General features: G+C 36.6%; 4 protein-coding genes and 1 pseudogene across 4 annotated transcripts; all 5 read left to right on the top strand.

Annotated features, from left to right (window-relative positions):
* Positions 1 to 1,804: 1,804 nt before the first annotated feature.
* LOC116138615 (metalloendoproteinase 3-MMP-like) lies at positions 1,805 to 2,780 on the top strand. The gene has a single exon (XM_031424324.1). It carries the CDS (start codon positions 1,839 to 1,841, stop codon positions 2,778 to 2,780), a length of 942 nt encoding a protein of 313 aa, XP_031280184.1. The 5' UTR covers positions 1,805 to 1,838.
* A 3,858-nt stretch (positions 2,781 to 6,638) lies between these two features.
* Positions 6,639 to 7,685, top strand: LOC116138614 (cytochrome P450 89A2-like). Its single transcript, XM_031424323.1, has one exon. The coding sequence runs from the start codon at positions 6,639 to 6,641 to the stop codon at positions 7,683 to 7,685; it is 1,047 nt and encodes a 348-aa protein (XP_031280183.1).
* Positions 7,686 to 8,870: 1,185 nt separating this feature from the next.
* On the top strand, positions 8,871 to 9,801 carry LOC116138634 (annotated as a pseudogene).
* Positions 9,802 to 15,365: 5,564 nt separating this feature from the next.
* LOC116138613 (long-chain-alcohol oxidase FAO4A-like) lies at positions 15,366 to 20,285 on the top strand. Its single transcript, XM_031424322.1, has 4 exons — positions 15,366 to 15,561; positions 16,410 to 16,548; positions 17,177 to 17,475; positions 18,302 to 20,285. The coding sequence occupies exons 1-4, from the start codon at positions 15,385 to 15,387 to the stop codon at positions 20,156 to 20,158; spliced, it is 2,472 nt and encodes an 823-aa protein (XP_031280182.1). The 5' UTR covers positions 15,366 to 15,384; the 3' UTR covers positions 20,159 to 20,285.
* A 644-nt stretch (positions 20,286 to 20,929) lies between these two features.
* On the top strand, positions 20,930 to 24,344 carry LOC116138578 (long-chain-alcohol oxidase FAO4A-like). The gene is made up of 4 exons (XM_031424292.1): positions 20,930 to 21,072; positions 21,561 to 21,782; positions 22,022 to 22,291; positions 22,384 to 24,344. Exons 2-4 carry the CDS (start codon positions 21,594 to 21,596, stop codon positions 24,229 to 24,231), a joined length of 2,307 nt encoding a protein of 768 aa, XP_031280152.1. The 5' UTR covers positions 20,930 to 21,072; positions 21,561 to 21,593; the 3' UTR covers positions 24,232 to 24,344.
* The last annotated feature ends 1,044 nt before the right edge of the window (positions 24,345 to 25,388 follow it).

Raw genomic sequence — 25,388 nt, 5'->3', positions numbered from 1 at the left:
GGTAAAAGCAAGATTCATGTAAATAAATTTAAAAATAAGGGCATTATTGTCCTAAAATTTTATTAATAAGGGATAGAATTGTAAAAAAAAAAAAAAAAAAAGATTACCCAAATAATCTTACAATACCTAAGAAAATAGAGGTAATCAAATTACCTATAATATTACCAATACACTATTGATATTTGAAGATTACTAGAATTTTATATTACTTGACAAACCAAACATGGTAATCAAGTAATATTATTACTTAACCTCAGTAATCCCACATAACCCCCAACCAAACGCTCCCTTAGAAATATCTCACGAGGTATGGGGTTCAAGTCTTGAAAAATAAAAAGTCATATTCAACCGTTTTTGAATGATGATAAGGTTCGACGGATGTTCTAGTTTCAGACTCGAACTTACATAACAAGTATAGAGAATTTCTGAATTATCAAAATAGAAAATCATAGTTTGGCAATAGAACTCAATTAGCTAGCTATGTTGTATTTTAAAATTAATTAACTTGATTGGTTGCCGTAATGAATTACAATATACAGGGAACGATATTGTCTCAACAAACGATGCAAATGACTTAGTAAAGCGTTACGATTATTCAACTCGGAACACATATTTAAGTCTAATTAATGCACATGTAATTTAAGAAGTCATATGATAATGAAATATTGGGCAAGAGGACTGACTTTGAGTCGCCCTGTTTACATCTGTTTGTCAATTTAGTAATTGATTATTGGCCTTTTGATTTGGTCTCATTCCACCGACTCTTTTGTGGGTGCGATTTGAGTTATCTTCTACTCCTCTTGTTTACATCTGTCGAATTTAAGTAGATTCTTCTTTTGTGGGTGCAATTTGAGCCGTCGTCTACTCCTCTTGTTTACATTTGTGGAATTTAAGTAGAGTCTACTGTATATTGCCCTGCTACGTATCTTCCTTCCTTTTGATTACTTTTTGTTCCTTGCATGCATTTTACTTTATTTATTGAAACTAATATAGACTTAGTTATAATTTACCCCCTAAGATAGGCATCAGAAATAACAATATACCCCCTCTCTTAGTATTCCATTCATTTTACTGTTTAATTTTATATAAAATGTGCCAGTCAGATGAAGAAAACACTAATGGAAATGTAGGAATGAAAATCAAGCTGAGCTGTGCGAGCAGTTCGATTTTGGGTCAAACTCGACTCGGCATTAGTCGAATCAAGTTCAAGTTCGAGTTCGATCATAGTAAGACTCGAACTCGATTAAAATTTAAATACTTGAATTTGATTGAGGTTTGAATACTTGAATTTGATTGAAGCTCGTATTTTCAAACTCGAATAATGGAACTCGAATAAAACTTGATTGTACGAACTTGAATTCCAATTTCAAGTACTATGTTGGAGTTCAAACTTGATTTCTTAGGCTCGAACTCGAACTCGAACTTGAATTTGGTACTGTAACACTTGAGTCGAGTTCGATTAATCAGATACTCGAGTCGACTTGATTCAATTTCACCCTTGGAATAGTGACCTAAAGGGGTAAATTGTTATTTCATATACCTTTGGGGGAAGCTTGTAATAAACTCACTAATATATAGTTGTCTTTAAGTTTCTTCAAAGTCTTCAATTCATTTTACAATAATCTCCGGTCTAAAGACCTAGAAAAGTACAAGTCATGCAACTGAGTAACGTGCATGCAACGATACACTCAACTTCAAAAAACATTGAGCAATATCGTCCCCATTAGCGTTATCAGTATCCTTCTCGCGTAAGAAATATATAAATACCCATCTAAACATGTCATACAGCGCAAGCAATTAACAAGAGCTTCTCTAGTTAATTGGTGAATCGATTAGTAATGGCATCTAAAGCTTTTCCCCTCCTCTCTTTCACCCTCTTTGCAGTCCTCCTTTCACTCTTCGCTAATTCAGTTTTAGCAGACCCCATTGACGAAAGGATCCAATCACCATTTCAGTTCATCAACCATCTCAAAGGTTGTCACAAAGGTGAAAAGGTTAAAGGCATCCATAACCTCAAAAAGTATCTCGAAAATTTCGGTTACTTGAATTATAAAAACTCCAAAAATCAAACACATGCCAATGATGATGATTTTGATGATCTCTTAGAGTCTGCCATCAAAACCTACCAGAAAAATTATCATCTTAAAGCCACTGGAGTTTTGGATGCCAAAACTGTTTCAAAGATGACAATGCCTCGATGTGGAGTAGCAGATATTATTAATGGCGCAACTCGGATGCGGTCTGGCCACAAAAGACACCACAATGCCTCCAGCCATTTCCATACTGTCGCTCACTATTCATTTTTCCCTGGAAACCCTAAGTGGCCAGCAAACAAGTACCATCTCAGCTATGCCTTTCTTCCAGGGACTCGAGCTGATGCCATGAACCCTGTTGCTAAAGCTTTCACGACATGGGCTGGAAATACACATTTCAAATTCACACAGACTCAGGACGCTAGAAATGCGGATATCACGGTGAGTTTCTACAGCGGGGATCATAGAGATGGTCACCCCTTTGATGGCCCTGGCGGAACCGTTGCTCATGCTTTTGCCCCAACGGACGGAAGGTTCCATTACGATGCAGATGAGACATGGTCTGTGGCTGCAACCCAAGGCTCATTGCACTTGGAGACTGTTGCATTGCATGAAATTGGGCATCTTCTTGGACTTGGGCATAGCTCAGTTGAGGGGGCTATCATGTACCCTTCCATTACTCAAGGAACAACAAAGGGTTTGCATGCTGATGACATTCAAGGCATAAGGACTTTATATAATGCTTGAAGAGTACTGGAGCTTCACTTTTAAGTGAAAAGAATAACTGAGATTACGGTACCAGAATAAATGCAGAGGAAACACAGAAGCTCTGTTTTTGTTTTTCCTTTCTTTTTATTGTAGTTTGATTTCTATATATTTTGCGATCAAATAAACTAGTTCAAACACACGATGAACTAGCTCAATTGTCCGACCATATATATATATATATATGAATTTCTCCTTTTAAAACAATTAGTTGTATCTCAATTTTGCAATCGTGAATAATGATATAGCTGTAGAGGCTCCTTCAGAATTCAGATTTTGTTTTAGGTTGTTTGTTTCAGTTGTCCATAAGCAAAGCTAGTAGCATTTTGACGGCAACATAGTTCAATGAAATGTTTGATTAATTTAAAGAACTTTATTTTTTACTCGAAATGAGGCGATATAATAATCCATATAACATAATTATGTAGATATTATATTCACAAAAATACAATTAATTTGTGAATTCTGATAAGAATCTCAGATACATATGCTCTTGTTTGAAGACAAAGTACTATATATATATATACTCTTTCAGGCATAACGTTAACCAAAGGTGACCCTTACTTGTGATCGATGATATCACGGACTCAAAATTGTATTTTTCCTAAATAGATTTGATAATTAACAAACATGGCTTTAGTTTATCATTAGAAGCTTAATTAATTCTCCCATGGAAATGCAGATCGACTTGTATCATTATCTTCATCTCTCTCTGCATTTGTCTACTAATTAGTTTCTGTTTGTTGACATGCATGCAAGCCTCAAAAGAATCAAGCAAGAAACGACATACTTCTGTGTCGTTTTCACTTATTTTTCATCTCATCAACATGTCTCACGTGAGCTTTCTTTCACGCGAGCTTCTGCTACTTCACGTGAGCTTCTTCTTCATCAACTCAGGAAGTGGACGTTAGCTTCTTCTTCGTCAACTCAGGAGAGATGAGCTGTAACAGAAAACATGTTTCACGTGAGCCTCCTCTTCGTCAACTCAGGAAGTGTGAGCTATAACAGAAAAAAGTTCCTGTTGAATCGAAGGGTTCAAATAGAAAGTTTTGTGTTTGTTTGTTATTCTAATGAATGATTGAGATTTAAAGTTGACAAGGATTGTAACAAACTTTCCAAAAGAGAGAGAGAGTATGTCTATATGCTATTCTAGAGAGAAATTAGCTAATCCTATAAACGGGAGAGGATCCCTCTATTTATAGTGGAATGAATTGAGGTAATGATTACTAAATCAGAGAGTGGGTCAGATTGCTGTGTAAATCTTTCTTTGCGTCCCGTTGCTCACATGCTCGAGTGATTTACTCGACTCTTGCAAGGGTTGGACACGTGGATCTTCTTCAGCCTTTCACCAGCCTGGCGTACACCTACTACACTGGCAGGAGCATGCCGCTTATGTCAGCGTGTGATGTAGCTGCGTCTGAATGGTTACAGGACTTACCTAAGCCCTGACCGCTAACGCTAATAAGGCTTTGCATCATCCCTACTTTTCCAGGCATAACAGTTTCATTTTCAGTCTTGTCTTCTCAAAGTCCAGCAATACCGAAAAGCTCCCACCAGGACCTCTTACACTTTTCAACTTATTGCAAATTTCTTGTGACATCGAAAACCTTTCTTTGAACTTGGACCAGTGATCTCTAGCTTGATCAGTTGAATATTATAGTTAAGTAAATTAACGTTGAACAAATTAATGAAGACTGGACTTGGACCAGTCATCTCTAGCTTGATCAGTTGAATATTATAGTCAAGTAAATTAACTTTGAACAAATTAATGAAGACAGGACTACTACTCTTTTGTAGTTAGCATCATTCCAAAAGCAAAGCAAGTTCGACAAAGCAGCCAGACCTTTACCATGTAGTCTACCAGAGAGAATGATATTTCTCTCCACCGATCATGCAAATGTCTTCACTAGAAGCTGTGCTAAACTTTCAGTTTGATTAGATTTACTACGAATAATGTGAAATCAAATCTACATGTAAGAATTTTTATGATAATGAAATAGAGGAGCAACTTCTCCTGCCGGTTAGAGGGTCTTCTCTTGATAATAGGAGACTTTGTCATAGAGTTCAAGTCTTGTTTTTTTGTAATTTGTGGCTGGAAATTAAGTCAGGTCATATATGTTGTATATGAACGTAATTGTGGTCTGCTAGGCATCTTCGTTGATAGTGTAAACATTGCATAATTTGATAGCTTGTTCACATCGAAAAGACTAAGTATCATTGAATGGTAAAAGTCATGCTACCGTGTATAGACCGTCTCACTCAACTTGGGAGACGAATGATCTCAGAAGAACTCTATAAATAGAGAAAAAAAAGAATTGTTAGATACAAGCACAGCCAATTAACATTCTCTACCAAGTTAATTGATTTTAGCAATGGCGTCTAAAGCTTTTCTCCTCTTCTTATTTGTAATCCTCCTCCTTTCTCTCCTCTCACATTCAGTTTTAGCAGACAACACCAATGACAAAAAACAATCACCATTTGAGTTCATCAACCATCTCCAAGGTTGTCATAAAGGCGACAAAGTTAAAGGCACCAATGAGCTCAAAAAATACCTTGAAAAGTTTGGTTACTTGAACTATAGCTCTTCCACGAAATCTAAAGCATGCGAATGATGATGATTTGATGAGCTATTAGAATCAGCTATCAAAACCTACCAGCTTAATTACCATCTGAAGGCAATGGAGTCTTGGATGCCAAAACTGTATCCAAAATGACAATGCCTCGATGTGGATGGCAGATGTTGTCAATGGTAATACTCGGATGCGGTCTGGCCACAAAAGGCAAAATGCCTCTGCCATTTCCATGCTGTCGCTCACTATGAATTTTTCCCCGGAAACCCCAAGTGGCCAGCAAACAAGTACCATCTCACCTATGCATTCCTGCAGGACCCCTGCGGATGCCATGACCCTGTTTCTAAAGCTTTCACAACAGGGCTGGAACACTCCTCTCAGATTCTCACGGTCTCAGGACGTCGGAAACGCAGATATTACCATCAGTTTCCACAGTGGAAATCACGGAGATGGTAGTCCTTTTGATGGGCAGGGTGGAGTCTAGCTCATGCTTTTGCCCCAGAAGACATCAGGTTCCATTATGATGCGGATGAGAGATGTCAGTGGGTGCGGCACAAGGTGCATTCGACTTGGAGACGGTTGCATTGCATGAAATTGGGCCTTCTTGGACTGGGACACAGCTCAGTTGAGGGGGCTATCATGTTCCCTTCTATTTCTGCTGGAGTGACAAAGGGTTTGCATGGAGATGACATTCAAGGCATCAGGGCTTTATATAATGTTTAAAGAGTTATTTCAAGATTTCCTACTGTGAGAAAAGATAAATGAGAGTTTTGGTACCGAATAATGAAGGGAGAAAGAGAGTCGATTAGACTTTATTATTAGGAATGGAGACCATATACACTAGTAATGATCATCATTGCTTTATTTTTTATGTTTTTTGGGTATGCAAATGTGTTCACTATATTTAGAAGAACTTCTTGATTGGTTCATATTACATATGTATACTAATATTGGTAATACTATTCATTGTCCTCACATATAAAAATGATTCATGTTGAAAGGATTCTTTTTAATTAGCACATTAATTACAATATAATGACTATGAAATACAAATTCCTGAAGTTTTCATTTGTTGTTTATATATGTTCCTCGAGCCTCAATAGCCGGCAAAAGAATCAGAGTATTTAACGTAGCAACCAAATACATACTAACAAAACATTAAACATGAATACGTCAATGAGGCTAATTGAACATTCGTCCGGAAGCTCTTTATATATCAGGTTTCGAAACATACTTAGGCATTGTCCTTAATTACAAGCTTGATTGTCCCATGGATTTGCAGACTTGTATTGTTATCCTAATCTCTCTCTGCGTTTGTTTACTAATTAGCTTCATTTTCAGTCGTTTCTTCTCCTCAAAAACCAGAAATACCAGAAAGCTTCCACCAGGACCTCCCACCCTTCACCTCATTGCCAACTTCTTATGGCATCGAAAACCTTTCTTTGAGCTTGGAAAAATCGTCTCTGATCTTCGCAAAAGGTACGGTCCGATCATCACCATAAAAATTGGCTCCGAACCGACCATTTTCATCACCAACAACACTCTCGCTTACCAAGCACTTGTTCTAAATGGTGCCATCTTCGCAGACCGCCCAAAGACCACATTTGCCGATCGACTCTTTCCAAACAAACGTAAAGGCGTAAGCCTTTTCCCCTATGGTGCAACTTGGCGCTCCCTCCGCCGAAACCTTACAGGTACATCAGGAGTTCTCCACCCTTCTCGTCTTATATCCTGCTCTCATATCCGTAAACGTGTCTTGGACAATTTAATTCATCGCCTTAAACAGGATTCTGAACATGAAGGAGGCATCCATGTAGTTGATCGTTTTACGTACACAATTTTTTCTTTGTTAGTTCTCATGTGTTTCGGGGATAATCTTGATGAGAATACAATTAGGGAGCTTGAATGCTCACAAAATAAATTTTTTACCTGTTTTCCTAAAGTAAAAGTGTTTCTTATCATGCCAAATTTGGGGAAGATCTTATTTAGAAATCGATGGAATGAGTTTGTAAATATGCTTAAAGATCGAGAAGATATGTTTTTGTCCTTGATTAGAGCCAGAGAGAAAATGAAACAAGGTGAAAATAAGGGAGAAAACATAGATCAGTTTGTGTCATACGTTGATACCTTATTGGAATTACAAGTTCCAGGTGAGAACAAGAAGTTTGAAGAAGGCGACATAGTATCTTTAAGCGATGAATTTATCAGTGCTGGAACTGATACAACGACAACAGCATTGCAATGGATCATGGCAAATGTGGTCAAGTACCCACGAATTCAAGAAAAAATATCTTTAAGCTATTTTTTTGGGTTCTAATCCAGGGGATTGTCCTGAGATAGGTTGACCGCCTTTTATATATAGGTCTTTTGTACATTCTTTTTCTCTTTTCTAATGAATCATATATATGATCTTACAATTGCGGCGTTAAAATATACAAATTGTTACCTTGGCTAGCTGTAAACAACCTGTAAATAGCAGAGACTCCGTTGGGATTGGAGAATACTTCCATTAATTAACTTGCAATTATACAAGATTAAACTGACATTGTTGAAGGAGTGTATCAAATTATAAATAAAAGAGCAAGTGTAAACTAGTTGACTTAATGAGTGAAACTTCTTGCTTCTTTCTGAGTTGATTGCATGAAAATGCATTGACCTCAAAGCATGTTGTGTTAAATTTTTTTGACAGATACAGTCATAGCAAAGGAGTCATACCAAAAACTATATATATTCTGTCTCTGTGTCTGACATTTAAATTAAATCCCAGAGGCAAATTGTCAGTATCTTGAGTACGTAAAGAAAAAGATATTGCTAGGTCTGCAATGTAATCACTAATGAATGCCGGCCTCCCAGAGTTTACTTTTGCCTTTCTCACACATTTTTATTGAAAATATATGACCAAAAACTGTTTAATAACGGGGGTACTTGTCCAAAGTTTAGGGAGAAATAGAAACACATACTGCTATATGAATTTTTATACCTGCAGCTCCTTTTTCCATTGAATCTTACAACTCATTCGGTGAATATAATGCACTGGCCTTCAGAAAATAAAATTTCTGATTCAGCCCCTGATTGGTAGTGATCAACATCCTGTTATGACATTTCTCTTCCCCAATAATGTAAATGCGCCTTCATTATAATATCCTTTAAATGTAGGTTCTAATACTAATTCTCATAATGTAAAATCAAATCTACATGTAAGAAATCTAATGATAATGAAATATAAAATTAACTATTCCTGCTGGCTGGAGGTCTTCTCTTGATAATATATAGGAAACTTGTTCTACAAAAATATTGATTTTGAATTAATGTAAATTTTATGATAACTTGTTCACATAAAAATTAATATCATCAAATGGTAAAAGTCATACTACAGTGTGTGGACGGACTCACTCAACTTCGGGAAATGAATGATCTTATAAGAACTCTGTATATAGAGATCAAAATGTGAGATACAAGCACAACCAATTAACATTCTCTACCAAGTTAATTGATTTTAGCAATGGCATCTAAAGCTTTTCCCTTCTTCTCATTTGTAATCCTCCTTTTTCTCCTCTCTCAATATTCAGTTTTAGCAGACAACACCAATGACAAAAAACAATCACCATTTGAGTTCATCCATCATCTCCAAGGTTGTCATAAAGGCGACAAAGTTAAAGGCATCAATGAGCTCAAAAAATACCTCGAAAAGTTTGGTTACTTGAACTATAGCTTTTCCACAAATCAAAAGCATGCGAATGATGATGATTTTGATGAGCTATTAGAATCAACTGTCAAAACCTACCAGCTTAATTACCATCTGAAGAAAACTGGAGTTTTGGATGCCAAAACTGTATCCAAAATGATAATGCCTCGATGTGGAATGGCAGATATTGTCAATGGTAAAACTCGGATGCGGTCTGGCCACAAAAGGCGAAATGCCTCTGGCCATTTCCAGTCGCTCACCGTGAATTTTTACCCAGAAACCCTAAGTGGCCAGCAAACGAGTACCATCTCACTTGTGCATTCCTTGCGGGGTCCCCTGCGGATGCCATGAACCCTGTTGCTAAAGCTTTCACAACATGGGCTGGAAACACTCATTTCACATTCTCAGTGACTCAGGACATTGGAAACGCAGATCTCACGATTGGTTTCCACCATGGAGATCATGGAGATAGCAGTCCTTTTGATGGGCATGGTGGATTTCTAGTTCATGCTTTTGCCCCAGACGATGGGAGGTCCCATTATGATGCGGATGAGACATGGCATGTGGGTGCAGTAGAAGGTGCAATCGACTTGGAGAGCGTCGCATTGCATGAAATTGGGCATCTTCTTGGACTGGGACATAGCTCAGTTGAGGGAGCTGTCATGTTCCCTACTATTCACCCTGGAGTGACAAATAGAACTTGCATGGCGATGACATTCAAGGTATCAGGGCTTTATATAATCTTTAAAGAATACTGAGTTACTTCAAGATTTCGAAGCTTTACTTGCCGTGAGATAAGGAATAAACACCGACTAAATGAAGAGAGAAACAAAGCCGTTCTACTCTCCACTTTTTATCAATTTCAATTTCAAAGTTATCTTATACATATGTCAATGAGGTTAATTACGAAGCAAAAAATATATCATTAGAACGAATTATAGTAAATTAATTGAACATTAATGTCAAATTAATATACTTTTTGTACCCCGGAAACATAATGAGGCATTGTTCTTAGAACCTTAATTCTTCTCCCATGAATATGCAGACTGGTATTAGTATCGTCATCTCCTTCTGCATTTGTTTACTAATTAGCTTCACCATCCATGCCAAAAAGCTCCCACCAGGAACTTCCGCACCTCACCTCATTGCCAACTTCTTATGGCATCGAAAACCTTTCTTCGGACTAGGAAAAATCGTCTCCAGTCTTCGCAAAAGGTACGGCCCCATCATCACCATAAAAATAGGCTCCGAACCCACCATTTTCATCACCAACAACACCCTCGCTTACCACAATTGTTCTGTAGTCTTCGCAGACCGCCAAAAAACCGCATTCGCCGATCAATCTTTCCAAACAAACGTAAAGGCATAAGCGTCTTCCCCTGTAGCGCAACTTGGCGTACCCTCCGCCGCAACCTTACAGGTACATCAGGAGTTCTCCACCCTTCTCCTCTCATATCTGCTCTCATGTCTGTAAACGTGTCTTGGACAATTTAATTCATCGCCTTAAACAGGATTCTGAACATGGTGAAGGAGGCGTCTATGTAGTTGATCAGTTTACGTACATAATTTGGGATGGGCCTCTGAATGTTGGGCTTTCTGCAAGGTCCACTAATAGATGTTGAAAGAGTAGAGAATCTTGCACTACGAGAACCGTAGTTATTGTTATGGGATAATGTTAATCCTTAGCATGATCCGGACCAGTTTGAAGAGTTGAATCTGGCGCTACAAGAAGGTCAATTTGGAGGTCCTTGGATATATTATTATCGCCTGTAGGAAATTAACAAGAGTCCTTAAGTAGATAAAAGTGCAGAAGATGAATTCAGAACTGTGGTTTACATACGCTGCATGCATTTTACAATATTTAAGGTGAAGTAATTTTGGTAGATATGTCAGTACTTCGTCTTTATGAATAATTATTTAAACAACACAACCACCTAAATTTATTATGAATTATTTCAACGCCTTGGTTTTCAGTCTACAAGTAGACAACCTGTCACCATCTTTAACCACTATTGGTGGCGGAGTGAAACGGTAAAGACTCTTGAGTGTATTACATGTCTTGAATTCAATTTCTCTCGATTAATAATAGGAGTGATCACTTAAGGGTATATCTAGTCATAACTTCAAGCCTCAGTGGATTAGTTGAAGTGTATGCAAGTTGGACTGAACACCCCTTCTCCCAAAAAAAAAAAAAATTTCCAAACTAATTAATATTATTAATTATTTCGTTGGAAAAGGCAAATTGGGATATTATTCTCTTTTGGTTTATGCTCTACAAGTTTATTTTTGAATTTTACGTAAAAGTATTTCACCTAGAATACGTCTATTAAGTTAGAAGAATCTGAACTTTGTAAATTGAATCTCAAACTTCTTTAGCTAACAATGTGAGTGTGAGATATAACTGATCACCTATATTTAATAGATTAACTATCATCTAATAGATAATATATTTAATAAATGCTAATCAATACATATATGAAAAGTCAATAGTTTAATGGAATGCATAATTATTGAACGAAGATGTAAATTGATATTACGTAATCTTATATATATATATATAGTGTTCATTTTGAATTGTGATGGCGACCTTGATATCACATCAAATGGGTAGTAGTTCAGAAGAAGATGGAGATATAATTGAATTGACTAAACTTAGTTAATTCTTAAAATTGCTCAAAGTGGTAAAATATGAATCATGAACTTGCAATTGCGGCGTCAAAGTTAATATACAATTTGCCTTGGCTGGCTGCAAGAATCTATCGGCTGCAGGCAGGCATGCAGAGACTCTGCAGGGATTGGAGAATATTTCCATTAATTAACTAGCAATTACGCAAGGTTAGGCTGACATTGTTGAACCTGTATCAATCAAATTACTACTAAATTAATAAAACTAACCAACTGTTAATCAAAATAATACATATAAGAGCAGGTGAAAACTAGTTGACATGGACTGAAACTTCTGGCATTTTTCTGATTTTTGTTGATGCTCGATTTTGACACCAACTATTTGCATGTGAGAAATATTAAGTGGACTCAGAAGTCACACGTGATTATAGAAGTATTTAATTAATTGAGAGGTGAAAAACAATGTTTAAAGTGGTTCGGATGCTTACAAGGTGAATCATACGTCCACTAATATTGTATTAATGAGTGAAGTCAGGTTGCGTTCGGCAAACTGAGTTATAATTTGAAGAATACAAATGAGAGAGATAGAGAGAGTATGCTACTCTAGAGTGAAATTAGCTAATCCTATAAATCGAAGAGAAGTCTTCTGTTTATAGTAGAATGAACCAAGGTAATGATTACTAAATCTGCAAGTGGGGTAGATGCTGTACAAATTCATCTCTGTATCCCATTGCTTATTTGTCAGAGTGATTTTTTCGACTCGTACAAGGATCGGACACGTGGATCGTTTTCCACCTTTCGCCAACCTGGTATGCACCTATTACACTGGCATGAGCATACCGCCCACATCATCAAGCGATGTGATTACATCTGAGTGGCCATAAAACTTTTTCAAACTTTGATCACCCATACTGACAAGACTCTGCATGAACCTTACTTTTTTTAGGCATAACAATTTTGTAGGCATAACAATTTCATGGCATGAAAATGCATTGACAGCAAAGCACCATTGCCACGGCGATAGCAAACCAATAATAGCGATAAGGAATTAACTTCAACTGCACTGCAGAGACTGGTTTGCAAATTGACCTAATCAATTAATTATATTATATATTAATTCTCATTAAAAATATTAGGCATGAAAGCCTGGCATAACGATCGATACTCCCAAAGTTGCTAGAGTTTCTCACTTCTATGCGTTTTCAAACCCCTAGAAGGACACATAGCTATTATAAATGTCAGCCAAAAACTATATTCTGTCTCTGTGTCTGCATTCAAATTAAATCCCAGTGGCAAATCGTTGGCATTTGAGTACGTAAACAATATAATATTTTTCTGGGTTTGCAATATGTGATCACTGATGAATTGGCAGCCTCCAAGACTTTACTTTTGCCAAAGCTCATAAATATATTTTTATGAAAAATTATATGATTGATCAGAAAAAGTGTTTTAAGAAGGCATTTTATAATGAACGTCAAATTAATATATGGCAGTATCTCTCAGGCTTTCAATACTATGAGTTCTTGCCTTCGAATTAGATTTATAACTGAACTTTTAATGGCAGGGGGTACTTGTCGAAACTTAAGGGAAAAAATGGAATCATATAATGCTACGTGGCGAATTATTGGATTTTGGAATTCAATTTTTGTACGTAATGGGTATAGTCTTGTTGACTCGGTTTCACTATTATCCAGTGATATACATTCCTCTGTGCTGTCCCAAATCAAGCCTTTCAATTTGTATCTTCTTCTTTAAATTCATTACCAATTTTTGATAAGAACTCATTACCAATTTTTGATAAGAACTCATAACCGGCCTATTAATGCAGTACTGTTACAGCTTGATATGTATGTTTATGAGTGAATTGGGTATCGCTATTGCAGCATTATCGTCTTATTAATTAAAAGACGATTAATGGAAATTAAGTTACATTAAGAAAGGACATAATTGAAGGTGAACTCTTACTTATATATGATGATATCATTCATTCATTAATTAATGTATTCATTTTGATAATATACACCAAAGAAAATATAGATGCCAATATAAGCTATTCAACATTGAATCTGGATGATATAGAGGATTAAAAACAAGTATATAAAAGCATATAAAACGAGAAGAGATTGCAAAAATTGATTGAAAAGGTCAAATTAATTAAAAAAACTCAAAAATGATTGAACCGCATGCAATTGATAGTCAAAGATGAAGTAAGATTCATATAAAAACAACAAAAGAGATGGTAATATACAGCTTTAATTTAGCAACAAAATATACATATGTTTTCAAGTTTCAACTAGTTATAGCCACACAAAGCCGTCTGCCATCCTTCAAATATGATAGAAGCTAAATAATCACCCTTCAAAGCCATTACTGAGGCACCTAAACTTGCTCAAAGTGGACAAATTGCTGTTGCTCTAACGTAAGTTGATATTAAATTAAGTTGACAAATTCATGCATGGTGTATATATGCATAATCAAATTGGCGAGATAGTGAAGACAAAATACAGCAATTAAATATACAGAATGAACCGGGCCACGGGCTGCGATGTTCAATCAAATTGCTGACTAGTTTATTTCAATATAAAATTGAAACAAAGTAACGCCCTTATAGCGATATATATTCATATTAAATGAAGGCAGATGCGGTGAGTTAAGAGAAGAAAAGTTTTATATTTACTTCATTTTATTTTTTTATAAGTTTTCTTTGCTCGACACTACTTCTCTGTGACCACCACATTTGGTTGATCATCATCTCCACGTGTGTGTTCAATTCTCTCTCTTTCTTTTCCTCTCTTCCTCGATTTAATTTACAGCTTAATTTCTCAGTCAGCAAAAGACATTTTCCTACCCTAAGGCTTGGCGAATCTACATGTTCCCACCTTGGTTTCATAACTTACAGATTCTCACCCTTAAATTAACAAATAACTATTTTATCTAACGATTAAAAAAGAAAGATGGTCATTTCAAAGATAAAAATTTTAAAATAATCATTCACTATTCAAATTCACTCCATTGATAATTTCAGGCCATTATGACCTGTTTTCGGCATAATCGACCCCTCCTGATACCACCATTATAATTCCCTCAACCCTCACAGCAAAACCCCTAACCTCCTCGTCTGATTGAACCCCCCAATCGCCGGTTGTCACTTTTAGTGCCAATCGGCATTTCATCCAAATTCTGGCAAGTCCTGGCACCGAAAACCACCCTAAGATCACCAATAGCATTGCTGGCTTCCCCCCACCAAAACCCCCAACATCATTGACTGCAATTGCCCGTCGATCACCACTGCCTCTCCTTTAGGTTTTCACATTTTTTTCACCATTTTCCAGGCAAATTTTGGCATCTCGTCGAGATGCAATTAAATGGAAAAGTTAGGAGTTTTGGTGAGGAGGATAAGAGGATGCTAATAGTGGTGTCGAGGAGGTCCAATGGTGCCGGAATTAGGCCAGATTCTTGGCTTTGCTGGGATCCTCTAAGGGTTATTTGAGAGAAATTTGAGATATAAGTGTTATTTTGAGAAAAAAGTAATGGTGTTAATTTAAGAGTGAGAATCTGCAATTTATGAAACTAGGAGTGGGAACCTGTAAATTCGCCAAACCTTGGGTGGGGAAATGTGGTTTACTCTTTCTTAGTATTATAAATAATACTGAGACGCACGTTAAGCATTACCCAAGTTTTCTCTAGCTCTGAAAATTTACCACGTATGGAGAAAAATAGTAGTGGGAAACAAGAGCAAACAGTGATTGAGTTCGGTAACATCGAGAAGGAGACTCAGTTCTATGTCAACTCACTCTCCTCCCGTGAAATGGATTCTCTTACTGCTATTTGTGACACCTTCTTGCCCTCCATCGGTGTCTCCGCCGGCGCCACCGTCAACGANGTGTCTTGTTTTATGTTTTGAAATTTCAATAAAATTCAAATCATAAAATGATGCATTCAAACTTGACAGGGTCTTATTCCTTTATCATTTGGCTGATTTTTTTCCTGCATTATGGTCCACTAGCATGCCACCCTCATACCTCCTCCACATGAACCTGATTGTCTCAAGGTCCAACTTTTATTTGAACAAATTTCAAGGTTATGCAAATTAGTGATTAGTATGAAACACAGAAAAGAGAACAAAAATCTCAACACCTAGTAATATTGATATAAACATTTCATAATATCTTCAAATTAGTGACCAGGACATACACAAATGAAATTTCCAATTAGTCTAAATTTAATTTAATTAGTGTTGTAGCTAGTATTTCGATAATGCGATACATGTAACACTATTATACGTTTATATAGTATGCACCCAGTTAAACTAAAAGGTTTCACCATTTGTGTATTAATTTGGCAACCAATAGGATGATTAAAGAATGATCGCATGTAATTGGGATTTGACATAGTATATTTATATCTTATTGGGTATTTAGAAAGCCTTAAAATTTTGCTGGTAGTTGTAAAACCTGAGTGGTAACTAAGACTTATTCTAATATCTTTCGTGCTCCTCCAGAGCATAGTCTTCCAACAGAGTCAAAGATCGACGGACTTGACTTGAAGAAAAACCTAACCCTCATACGACTTTCTTTAGCATTATTAAAGATTAACCTCATGCTCAAAACTGGCGTCGCTACAAAAAACTTAGAATAGGTTGTGGAGAAAGTTTATCGATCCATCATGACCACACAAATTAATAATACTTGCTACAAGACTAGCTCTAAGGATGAAGTTGATGAGATGCAGCTTCCGGGATTTCGGTTTCACCCGACGGATGAAGAACTTTTAGGGTTTTATCTTCGCAGAAAAGTTGACAAGAAACCCATCAGTATCGATCTCATCAAACAGATTGATATCTACAAGCATGATCCATGGGATCTTCCAAGTATGACCACATACTCAGTTTAATTTCCTTTTGAATTTGTTTTTAACGAGCATATGTGGATATATTATTAGTTTCCTAATTTCTTAATTAACCTAAAAAGGAGCTTATAGTTTGGCTTGATGCGCCTAAATCGAACTATCGAAAGCCTTTGAAACTTAGAGTCGCTTAATCTTATTGTTTGATTCCGCTAAAGAACTGGGTCGAATAAATAATTTTGATTCTACCTTGTGTGTTTCTAAACGAGTTGAATACTTAGTTTGCAAGTGCAGTCCAATTTTGACTACCTCTACCGGATAGACTTTAACAGAAAACTGAAGAGTAATGGTAGCAAGTGATTGAGTTCAGTAGTTACTCATATAAAATTATTGATTCTATAATAACATGGAGAAGACAAAATTGTTTCCAAGTATTAACTGATCATAAACCCTTTTAATCAATAAGTTTTGAGAGAGATCAAAGAAGTCAAAATATTAACCGTACGTTTTAGTTACTTGGTGCATCTCGATCACTTATTTTATTAATAAATTTGTTGTTTAGGGGCATTTCCATGCATATCTTCTTTGGTAATCATTCACTCATCACTCCTCTTCTTGTTATGTTAACTAAGTATGGCTAAACTATGATGCAGAAATTAGTACTACACTGGACAAGGAAGGGTACTTCTTTTGCAAAAGAGGGAGAAAATATAGAAACAGCATAAGGCCAAATAGAGTGACCGGGTCTGGATTTTGGAAAGCAACTGGGATCGATAAGGCAGTACATTCTGATGGAGGACAAAGGCGAGAGTGCATTGGACTTAAAAAAACACTAGTATACTATCGTGGAAGTGCAGGAAAAGGCACCAAAACTGATTGGATGATGCATGAGTTTCGCCTTCCCCCCACCGATACTACCACCACCAATGCTAAAACCATTCTCCAAGAAGCGGTAAGCACGTTTACTTGCATCTACATATGGAAGGATTAGAAAATGAATGTCAACCGTTTGTCCGTATTCATTTCTTCAATAAAGATTCTGTTTTAAGTAATCTAAAAAATAAGAATCTTACTCCATTTAATACATTAATGAGTAATACATATGCATCTTTTTTTTCTTATTTATGTCTACTTGTCATTAATATATTGGAGACGACACGCTTTATGCAATATATATTATCCATGTTTTTACATGGATACAGATTTTTTGAGACGTCAATAAACAACAGTTGGGCTCTCAAACTTTGAATCTCAAAGACATGGTACTTGATTTAATAACATCTTTATAATTATAGGATAACGAGCTAAATGAAATAATTCGTCAAATCAGATATATAGGCTGGGATACAAAATTGAGATCCTAATTTTGTATATGTAGAATTACCAAATGAATTTCCGCATCTTGATATTTGTTTTCCTTTCTATTCTAAATTATTAACCATTAATCTAACCTCATATTTTGTTCAAATAAAAATTAAGTCATAAAAACGTTCTGGTTTATCACGTTATTTATACGTTAAGTCAATAGATTAATGGCATATATATGCTTTTAAAACTCGTTAATCATATTAAATGTTAGAAGAGACGAGAGAAAATTAATACACATATGACATAAATTTATTTATTGGTATGCTGTAATGCATTCTTTAATTGTATTATAGACTTTTCAATTGCATAGATGTTCATTTTAGAAATCACAAATCATATTTGTTGTTGAAACATGTACGAGAAAAAACTAATGTAATACATGCGAATACATTGATTGTACCATTCNTCAGGTAGACGAGAAGAATGAGAACTTTTCATGGAAGGCAATAGGCTACAATGGACCAGACCCTAAGTTCAAGGCACAAACCAATCAATGCAAAACATTGGAACAAGCTATATATGAGACCTCAGAAGGAGAAGAAGAAGAGAGCAAAGAAAATGTTGATAAAGAAGAGCTTTATGGACCTCTTTACAAAGGCCTCATAACTATGCAACTTCCAAGAGACATAGTTGCCAGTAGTTTGAGGGAAGCAGGATTCCCTGTCTCTGCTAGGCACAAGAAAGTTAATGCACCAAGCAGCATAAGCAACCCTTCTTTAGTAGTTAGATGTGATGCAGTGGTGGTTGGTTCAGGCTCAGGTGGTGGCGTAATTGCTGGTGTTCTTGCAAAGGCTGGTTACAAAGTGCTTGTTTTGGAGAAAGGAAACTATTGTGCTCGAACCAATCTTTCGCTTCTTGAAGGTCCTACAATGGATCAAATGTACTTGAATGGTGGTTTGCTCGGAACTGATGATATGGCGATGGTTATACTTGCAGGCTCTACTGTTGGTGGTGGCTCTACAATCAATTGGTCAGCTTCAATTCAGACTCCACAACATGTGGTTAATGAGTGGTGTAATGAGCATGAGCTTGAGTTATTTGATAGTAAATTGTACAAGGAAGCAATGGATGTCGTGTGTGAGAAAATGGGAGTTCAATCAGAAATTGTTGAAGAAGGATTCAATAATGCTGTTTTAAGAAGAGGGTGTGAAGAATTGGGGTATCCGGTAAAGAATATACCGCGGAATGCACCAGCAGATCACTATTGTGGTTGGTGTTGTCTTGGCTGCAAGGATGGAAAAAAGAAGGGTACATCAGAGACATGGCTTGTGGACTTGGTGAATTCTGGTAATAGTGCAATTCTTCCTGGATGTGAGGCAATAAAAGTTCTGCACAACTCAAAGAAAGGACGAGATCGTAACATTGCAACTGGAGTGGCTTTTGAATTCGAATACAAAGGAGTAAAAGACATCTGCATAGTTGAGTCTAAAGTGACTGTTGTGGCAGGTGGTGCTTTAAGCACCCCAACTCTGCTAAAAAGAAGTGGCTTTAAGAATGCTAATATTGGCAAAAACCTGCACCTCCATCCTGTGACAATGGCATGGGGCTACTTTCCAGATACACCTACTAATGAATGGCCAGAGAAAGAGAAGAAGAGCTATCAAGGAGGAATAATGACAGCTATGTGTAGTGTTGCTGCAAATTTTGACAAATCAGGTTATGGAGCACTGATTCAGACACCTTCACTACACCCTGGAATGTTCTCAAGCTTGATGCCATGGGTTTCGGGCACAGACATAAAATTGAGGATGTGCAAATTCTCCAGGACAGCACATGTGATTGCCTTGGCGAGGGACAAAGGATCAGGCACGGTGAATTCACCAAACTCAATAAGTTATCAAATGGAAGCTACAGACGAAGAGAATCTGCAGAGAGGGCTGGAGAAAATGCTGAGGATATTGGCTGCAGCTGGAGCAGAAGAAATTGGAACACATCATGCTAAGGGGAAGAAACTAAATGTGAAGCAAGTGAGTGCACATGAGTTTGAAAGGTTTGTTAAAGAAGAGAGTTCAAGACCATTAAGGGACTTATCAACACCGCTATGTTCAGCTCATCAGATGGGGAGTTGCAGGATGGGAAATGATCCGAAAACATCAGTAGTGAACCAAATGGGGGAGACATGGGAGGTTGAAGGACTTTATCTGGCAGATACAAGTGTTTTTCCAACTGCTTTAGGTGTGAATCCAATGATCACAGTTCAGGCAATAGCTTACTGTACTGCAGAATCCGTTCTTGAAGTTCTGAAGAGGAAAAAGTGTAGGTATTAACTGACTTGGCTATGTTGATCTTACTTCATGTAAAAACTTTTAAACACAATCAACTTTGCTTTAGTGTTCTCTCCAAGTTGTACAACAATAATAAATTCAATTTAATCTTCTCTATGGGACTGTTAGTTTATGGACTGATTGATGGTCCTGTCAGCCTTTAAATCCTTCCCGAGAACACAAGTTAAGACATAAAAATCTAGACCAGAATCCTTATGAAATGAGCACAGTATAAGTTGAATCAACTTATAACTTTTTTCATCTCAATAGCCAATATAAAGTAAAGGGTTAATTCATCATTTAACCTCTAAAGAAAATCAGATGTTAGAAGATCATTATCATAATCAGATGCCCTGCATACAACTGGAGAAAACAAAACGTTCATATTTACAGGAAGTTTAAATGAAGAAACACTAAAGCATCACTTAATCAATGTCTCTGACATGCAAACTTTTGTTTTTACTTACTGCAGAGATTGTAGTGCAGAACAATGCATGGCTCCATTTAAATCAAAATCTACCTTTATCTTTTCTTGATGTGAAAGTCACATAAGCTAATTGTTCCCGAATGTATATACCCACTGCTTACCTTTCAATTTGCCTCTGACCCACAAATGGGTGCTTCTAGTTCTGTTGATGCTTAAAACAATTTTGTCTTCTCCATATTAGTATATCTTTAGAGTCAATAATTTTATAGCTTTTTGAAAAAGTTTTTCATACTATTAAAATGCCCCTTAATAATGCATTTTAATATCAATACATTTTAAAAGTTAAAGCAGAAACCCTTCACTTTTCCATCACCTTTGCTTCATTTCTGAACGAATTTTTTCTTCTTTCTCCTTATTCTCTCTCAAACTCTAAGACAAAATATTTCACATAGATTGTCTCCCAAGGATCAAATCAGCATGGATTCTTAAGGTAATTGTCTAAATTTGAATAATATTTCAGTATTGTTTAAAGTTTCTTTTATAATTAATATTCAAATTCATTGATGATATATTATGAATGTATTTGAGATATTTTATCAGATTCTATTTCACTCAAGTTAATAGATTTTCTCATTGTCACTCTCCGTTCTTCACTTGACCAGCTCTAGAGTCAAGTCACACAAGAAAATTTTAGGCAAAAATAGCATCAAAATTATTCCAAAACTATCTTCATACTTAGGAATGGTATCTCTTTGGAAGAAATAAAAATTCAACAAATCTGAAACCAAAACAAGACAATTAACGCATACATATGCATGACACCATCTTATCTTTCTTCTTTTATCCATTGAGTAAGTTGCAGGATTTCTCCTTCTGATTGTTTTTACTCTATCAAGTCACCTCCATTTCAAGTTAGCAAAACAACACTCGCATTCAGCTAGTTTTTTAGGACTGAAAATTTTAAATATGGAGATGCAGGGTGATGCTAAACAATAGCAAACAGTGATCGAGATGGGCAACATGGACAAAGAGACTCATCGGGTTTATGTCAACTCGCTCACCTCTCGTGAAATGGACTCTCTTGCTGCTATTTGTGACACCTTTTTGCCCTCCATCAGTGTCTCCTCTGGCGCCACCATTGATGATGATGTTGCCACTTTCTTTCAGGCTTCAGCTTCCATGGCTGGTACCCCAGAACGTGTAGGTTATTACTTCTATATATAGCTGGTTCATCTTTTATATTTACTAACTTTTATGCGTAGTGATTAGATAAAAATGGTATGCATGATCAGTCTTAGTTGTTTTTCGTTATGATAAGTTATCCTACATCATAATCTTACAAAATGATAATGAATGAATTATAATTTAATTCTTATATTCTTCTTTCTTTTGGTTTTTGAAGTTAACTATAATGTTTATTAATGCATATTGATTTGTAGGTAGGAGGGCTACTTTGTGAGAGGGTGAAACATCCAAGAAAATGGTTAATGAGAGTGGCACTATGGTTCCTGTCGACATCTATTGGAAGCTTGATACTTTGTGGAAGATTCTGCCTTTCAACCAACTTTCCATTTATTCATAGCTTCCCTCAGCTGTCTCAACATCAAAGGGAAGCTATCTTGCTTTCATGGTCTCTCAGTTATTTCCATCTCCTCAGAACTTTATACAAGGCCATCAAGATTTTTATTCTTTTTGTCTTCTTCACTCAGGTCATTACCAGCTAATTTTATATAATTATGACTAATTAAACTTTGATTTTAGTTTTGCACATATATGTGACAGTAAACTCTTATTGTTTCAGGTAGATGAGAAGAATGAGAACTTGTCATGGAAAGCAATTGGCTATAGTGGACCGGACCCTACCTTCAAGAAACAAACTAAGCAAACAAGAAAATGGAAACAATCAGAAGGAGAAAGGGAACAAGAAGAAGAAATCGAAGAAAACGTTGATGAAGAAGTGCTTTATGGACCTCTTTATAAAGGCCTTATTAGTATGCAACTTCCAGTTGACAGAGTTGCTAATAGTTTGAGGGAGTTTGGTTTCGCTGTCTCTATTGGGGACAAAAAAGTTGATGCAGCAAGCAGCATAAGCAATCCTTCTTTAGTAGTTAAATGTGATGCAGTAGTTGTTGGTTCAGGCTCTGGTGGTGGTGTAATTGCTGGTGTTCTTGCAAAAGCTGGTTACAAAGTGCTTGTTTTAGAGAAAGGAAATTATTGTGCTCGAACCAATCTTTCACTTCTTGAAGGTCCTACATTGGATCAAATGTACTTAAATGGTGGCTTACTTGTAACTGAAGATGCAGGAATGGTACTACTTGCAGGCTCTACTGTTGGTGGAGGATCTACAGTCAATTGGTCAGCTTCAATTCAGACTCCACAACATGTGGTTAATGAATGGAGTGACCAGCTTGAATTAGAGTTATTTGAGAGTAAATTGTACAGGGATGCAATTGATGTAGTGTGTGAGAAAATGGCAGTTCAGTTGGAAACTGTTGAAGAAGGATTCAATAATGCAGTTTTAAGAAGAGGGTGTGAAGAATTGGGTTATCCAGTAGAAAATGTACCGCGAAATGCACCACCGGATCATTATTGTGGTTGGTGTTGTTTTGGTTGCAAGGATGGAAAAAAGAAGGGTACATCAGAGACATGGCTTGTGGACTTGGTGAATTCTGGTAAAAGTGCCATTCTTCCTGGATGTGAGGCAATAAAAGTTCTACACAAGAAAGGACGAAATCGTGACAGAGCAACTGGAGTGGCTTTTGAATTTAAATACAATGGAGTAAAAGACATCTGCATAGTTGAATCTAAAGTGACTATTGTGGCATGTGGTGCCCTGAGTACCCCAGCTCTGTTAAAAAGAAGTGGCTTGAAGAATGATAATATTGGCAACAACCTGCATCTTCATCCTGTGACAATGGCATGGGGCTATTTTCCAGATACACCTTGTAATGGATGGCCAGAGAAGGAGAAGAAGAGTTATGAAGGAGGAATAATAACAACTATGTCTAGTGTTGTTGCTAATTTTGACAAGTTAGGATATGGAGCACTAATTCAAACACCTTCATTACATCCTGGAATGTTCTCAAGTCTGTTGCCATGGACTTCGGGTGAAGACATGAAAACGCGGATGTGCAAGTTCTCCAGGACAGCGCATATATTTGCGTTGGCGAGGGATAAAGGATCAGGCATAGTGAATTCACCAAACTCAATAAGTTATCAAATCGATGCTGCTGATGAAGAGAATCTGCAGAGAGGACTAGAGAAAATGCTAAGGACATTGGCTGCAGCTGGAGCAGAAGAAATTGGGACACATCATCCTAAGGGGAGGAAACTAAATGTGAAGCAAGTGAGTGCAGATGAGTTTGAAAGGTTTGTGGAAGAAGAGAGTTCTAGGCCATTGAGGGACTTGTCGACACCCCTATGTTCAGCTCATCAAATGGGGAGTTGCAGGATGGGAAATGATCCAAAAACATCAGCAGTGAACCAAATGGGGGAGACATGGGAAGTAGAAGGACTTTATGTGGCAGACACAAGTGTGTTTCCAACTGCATTAGGTGTGAATCCAATGATCACCGTGCAAGCAATTGCCTACTGCACTGCACAATCTGTTCTTGACGTTCTTAGGAGGAAAAGAGTAGGTATTGATTGACTTGGCTGTGTGGATTTTAATTTAATGTAAAGTTTTTCAACATCGTCAACTTGGCTTCTGTGTTCTCTCCAAGTTGTAAAACAAGAATAAATTCAATCCAATCTAAGGGTCCGCTTCTGAGTTTTTTTCCTAGTGGTTTTAAGTGATTTTTAAATAGATTGGTTTTAAAGTGTTCTAAAATCATTATTTGCCAGAATTTTTATGCATTAGTTTAGTTTTGATTGGCTCGAAAACCCTTCAGAATTAGTGTGGTGTATGTTTGAGGGGTTTATATAACCCCCCAAATCTAGGTGTTTTGGTTGGTTTTAAACTTTTATTCCACAAATATCTTATCCACTATTAAAACTATTTTAATTATATCCAAAAATCACTATTGTCAATAAAAAACGCATAAAACAGAAGGAAAGAGAAAAAAACTTTGACTTCTTTTCATTCGATTGTTCGTTCTCCAGCTTCTTCAATTCTCTCAACTTCTTCTCTTTATTCGATTGTTCGTTCTTTAGCTTCTATTTTTATGGGTATATATATAAATTTATCATTTTAAAAAACTGTCAGAATCACTGGAAAGTAAATTCCCAAATTCAGGTTGGATGTTTTAAAAACCGTTACTAAAAACTCTCAAAACCGCTACAGCGGTTTACCTTCGTAACCCCTAGTATAAAACTCTCAATCAAACCCTAATAGACTTCTTCTATATGGACTTACTGGGTCCTGTCAGCTTTCGAAGTCTTGCCCAAAACATTTCTGCCATTAATTTTCTTCGTCAACACTAGTCAACGATATAATCTACCAAAAAAGTAGTTGATTTATCAAGACTTTGAAAAACAACTTGAGTCATATTCATTATACTAAAGAACACGTAATCTGCATTTATAGGTTTTCACCAATAATGTATAGTTTAAGGAAACTATTCTCTTGGTTGAATTTATTGCACCAGTTAAAGCATAAAAATTTAGATCAGAATCTTAATGAAACTTGCAAGACAAGAACAGTACAAGTTCGATCAAACTTTTTCACAATCAATAGCCAATAAAGTAGAGGGTCATAATTGGACCTCTTCAGAAAAGAAAGAGGCCGCCATTAGGGGGTCCACAGTTTGGTGGCAGCTGAGTAAGTTAGGAACGAAGGTGGGAGAAGGTATATGTGTTGATAAAGCA

This window comes from Pistacia vera, unplaced genomic scaffold, assembly GCF_008641045.1.
Source record: "Pistacia vera cultivar Batoury unplaced genomic scaffold, PisVer_v2 Contig342, whole genome shotgun sequence".
In the NCBI taxonomy this organism is placed as follows: domain Eukaryota; kingdom Viridiplantae; phylum Streptophyta; class Magnoliopsida; order Sapindales; family Anacardiaceae; genus Pistacia; species Pistacia vera.
Note: the sequence above shows the minus strand (reverse complement) of the source record. Positions and strands in the feature narration are given on the sequence as shown.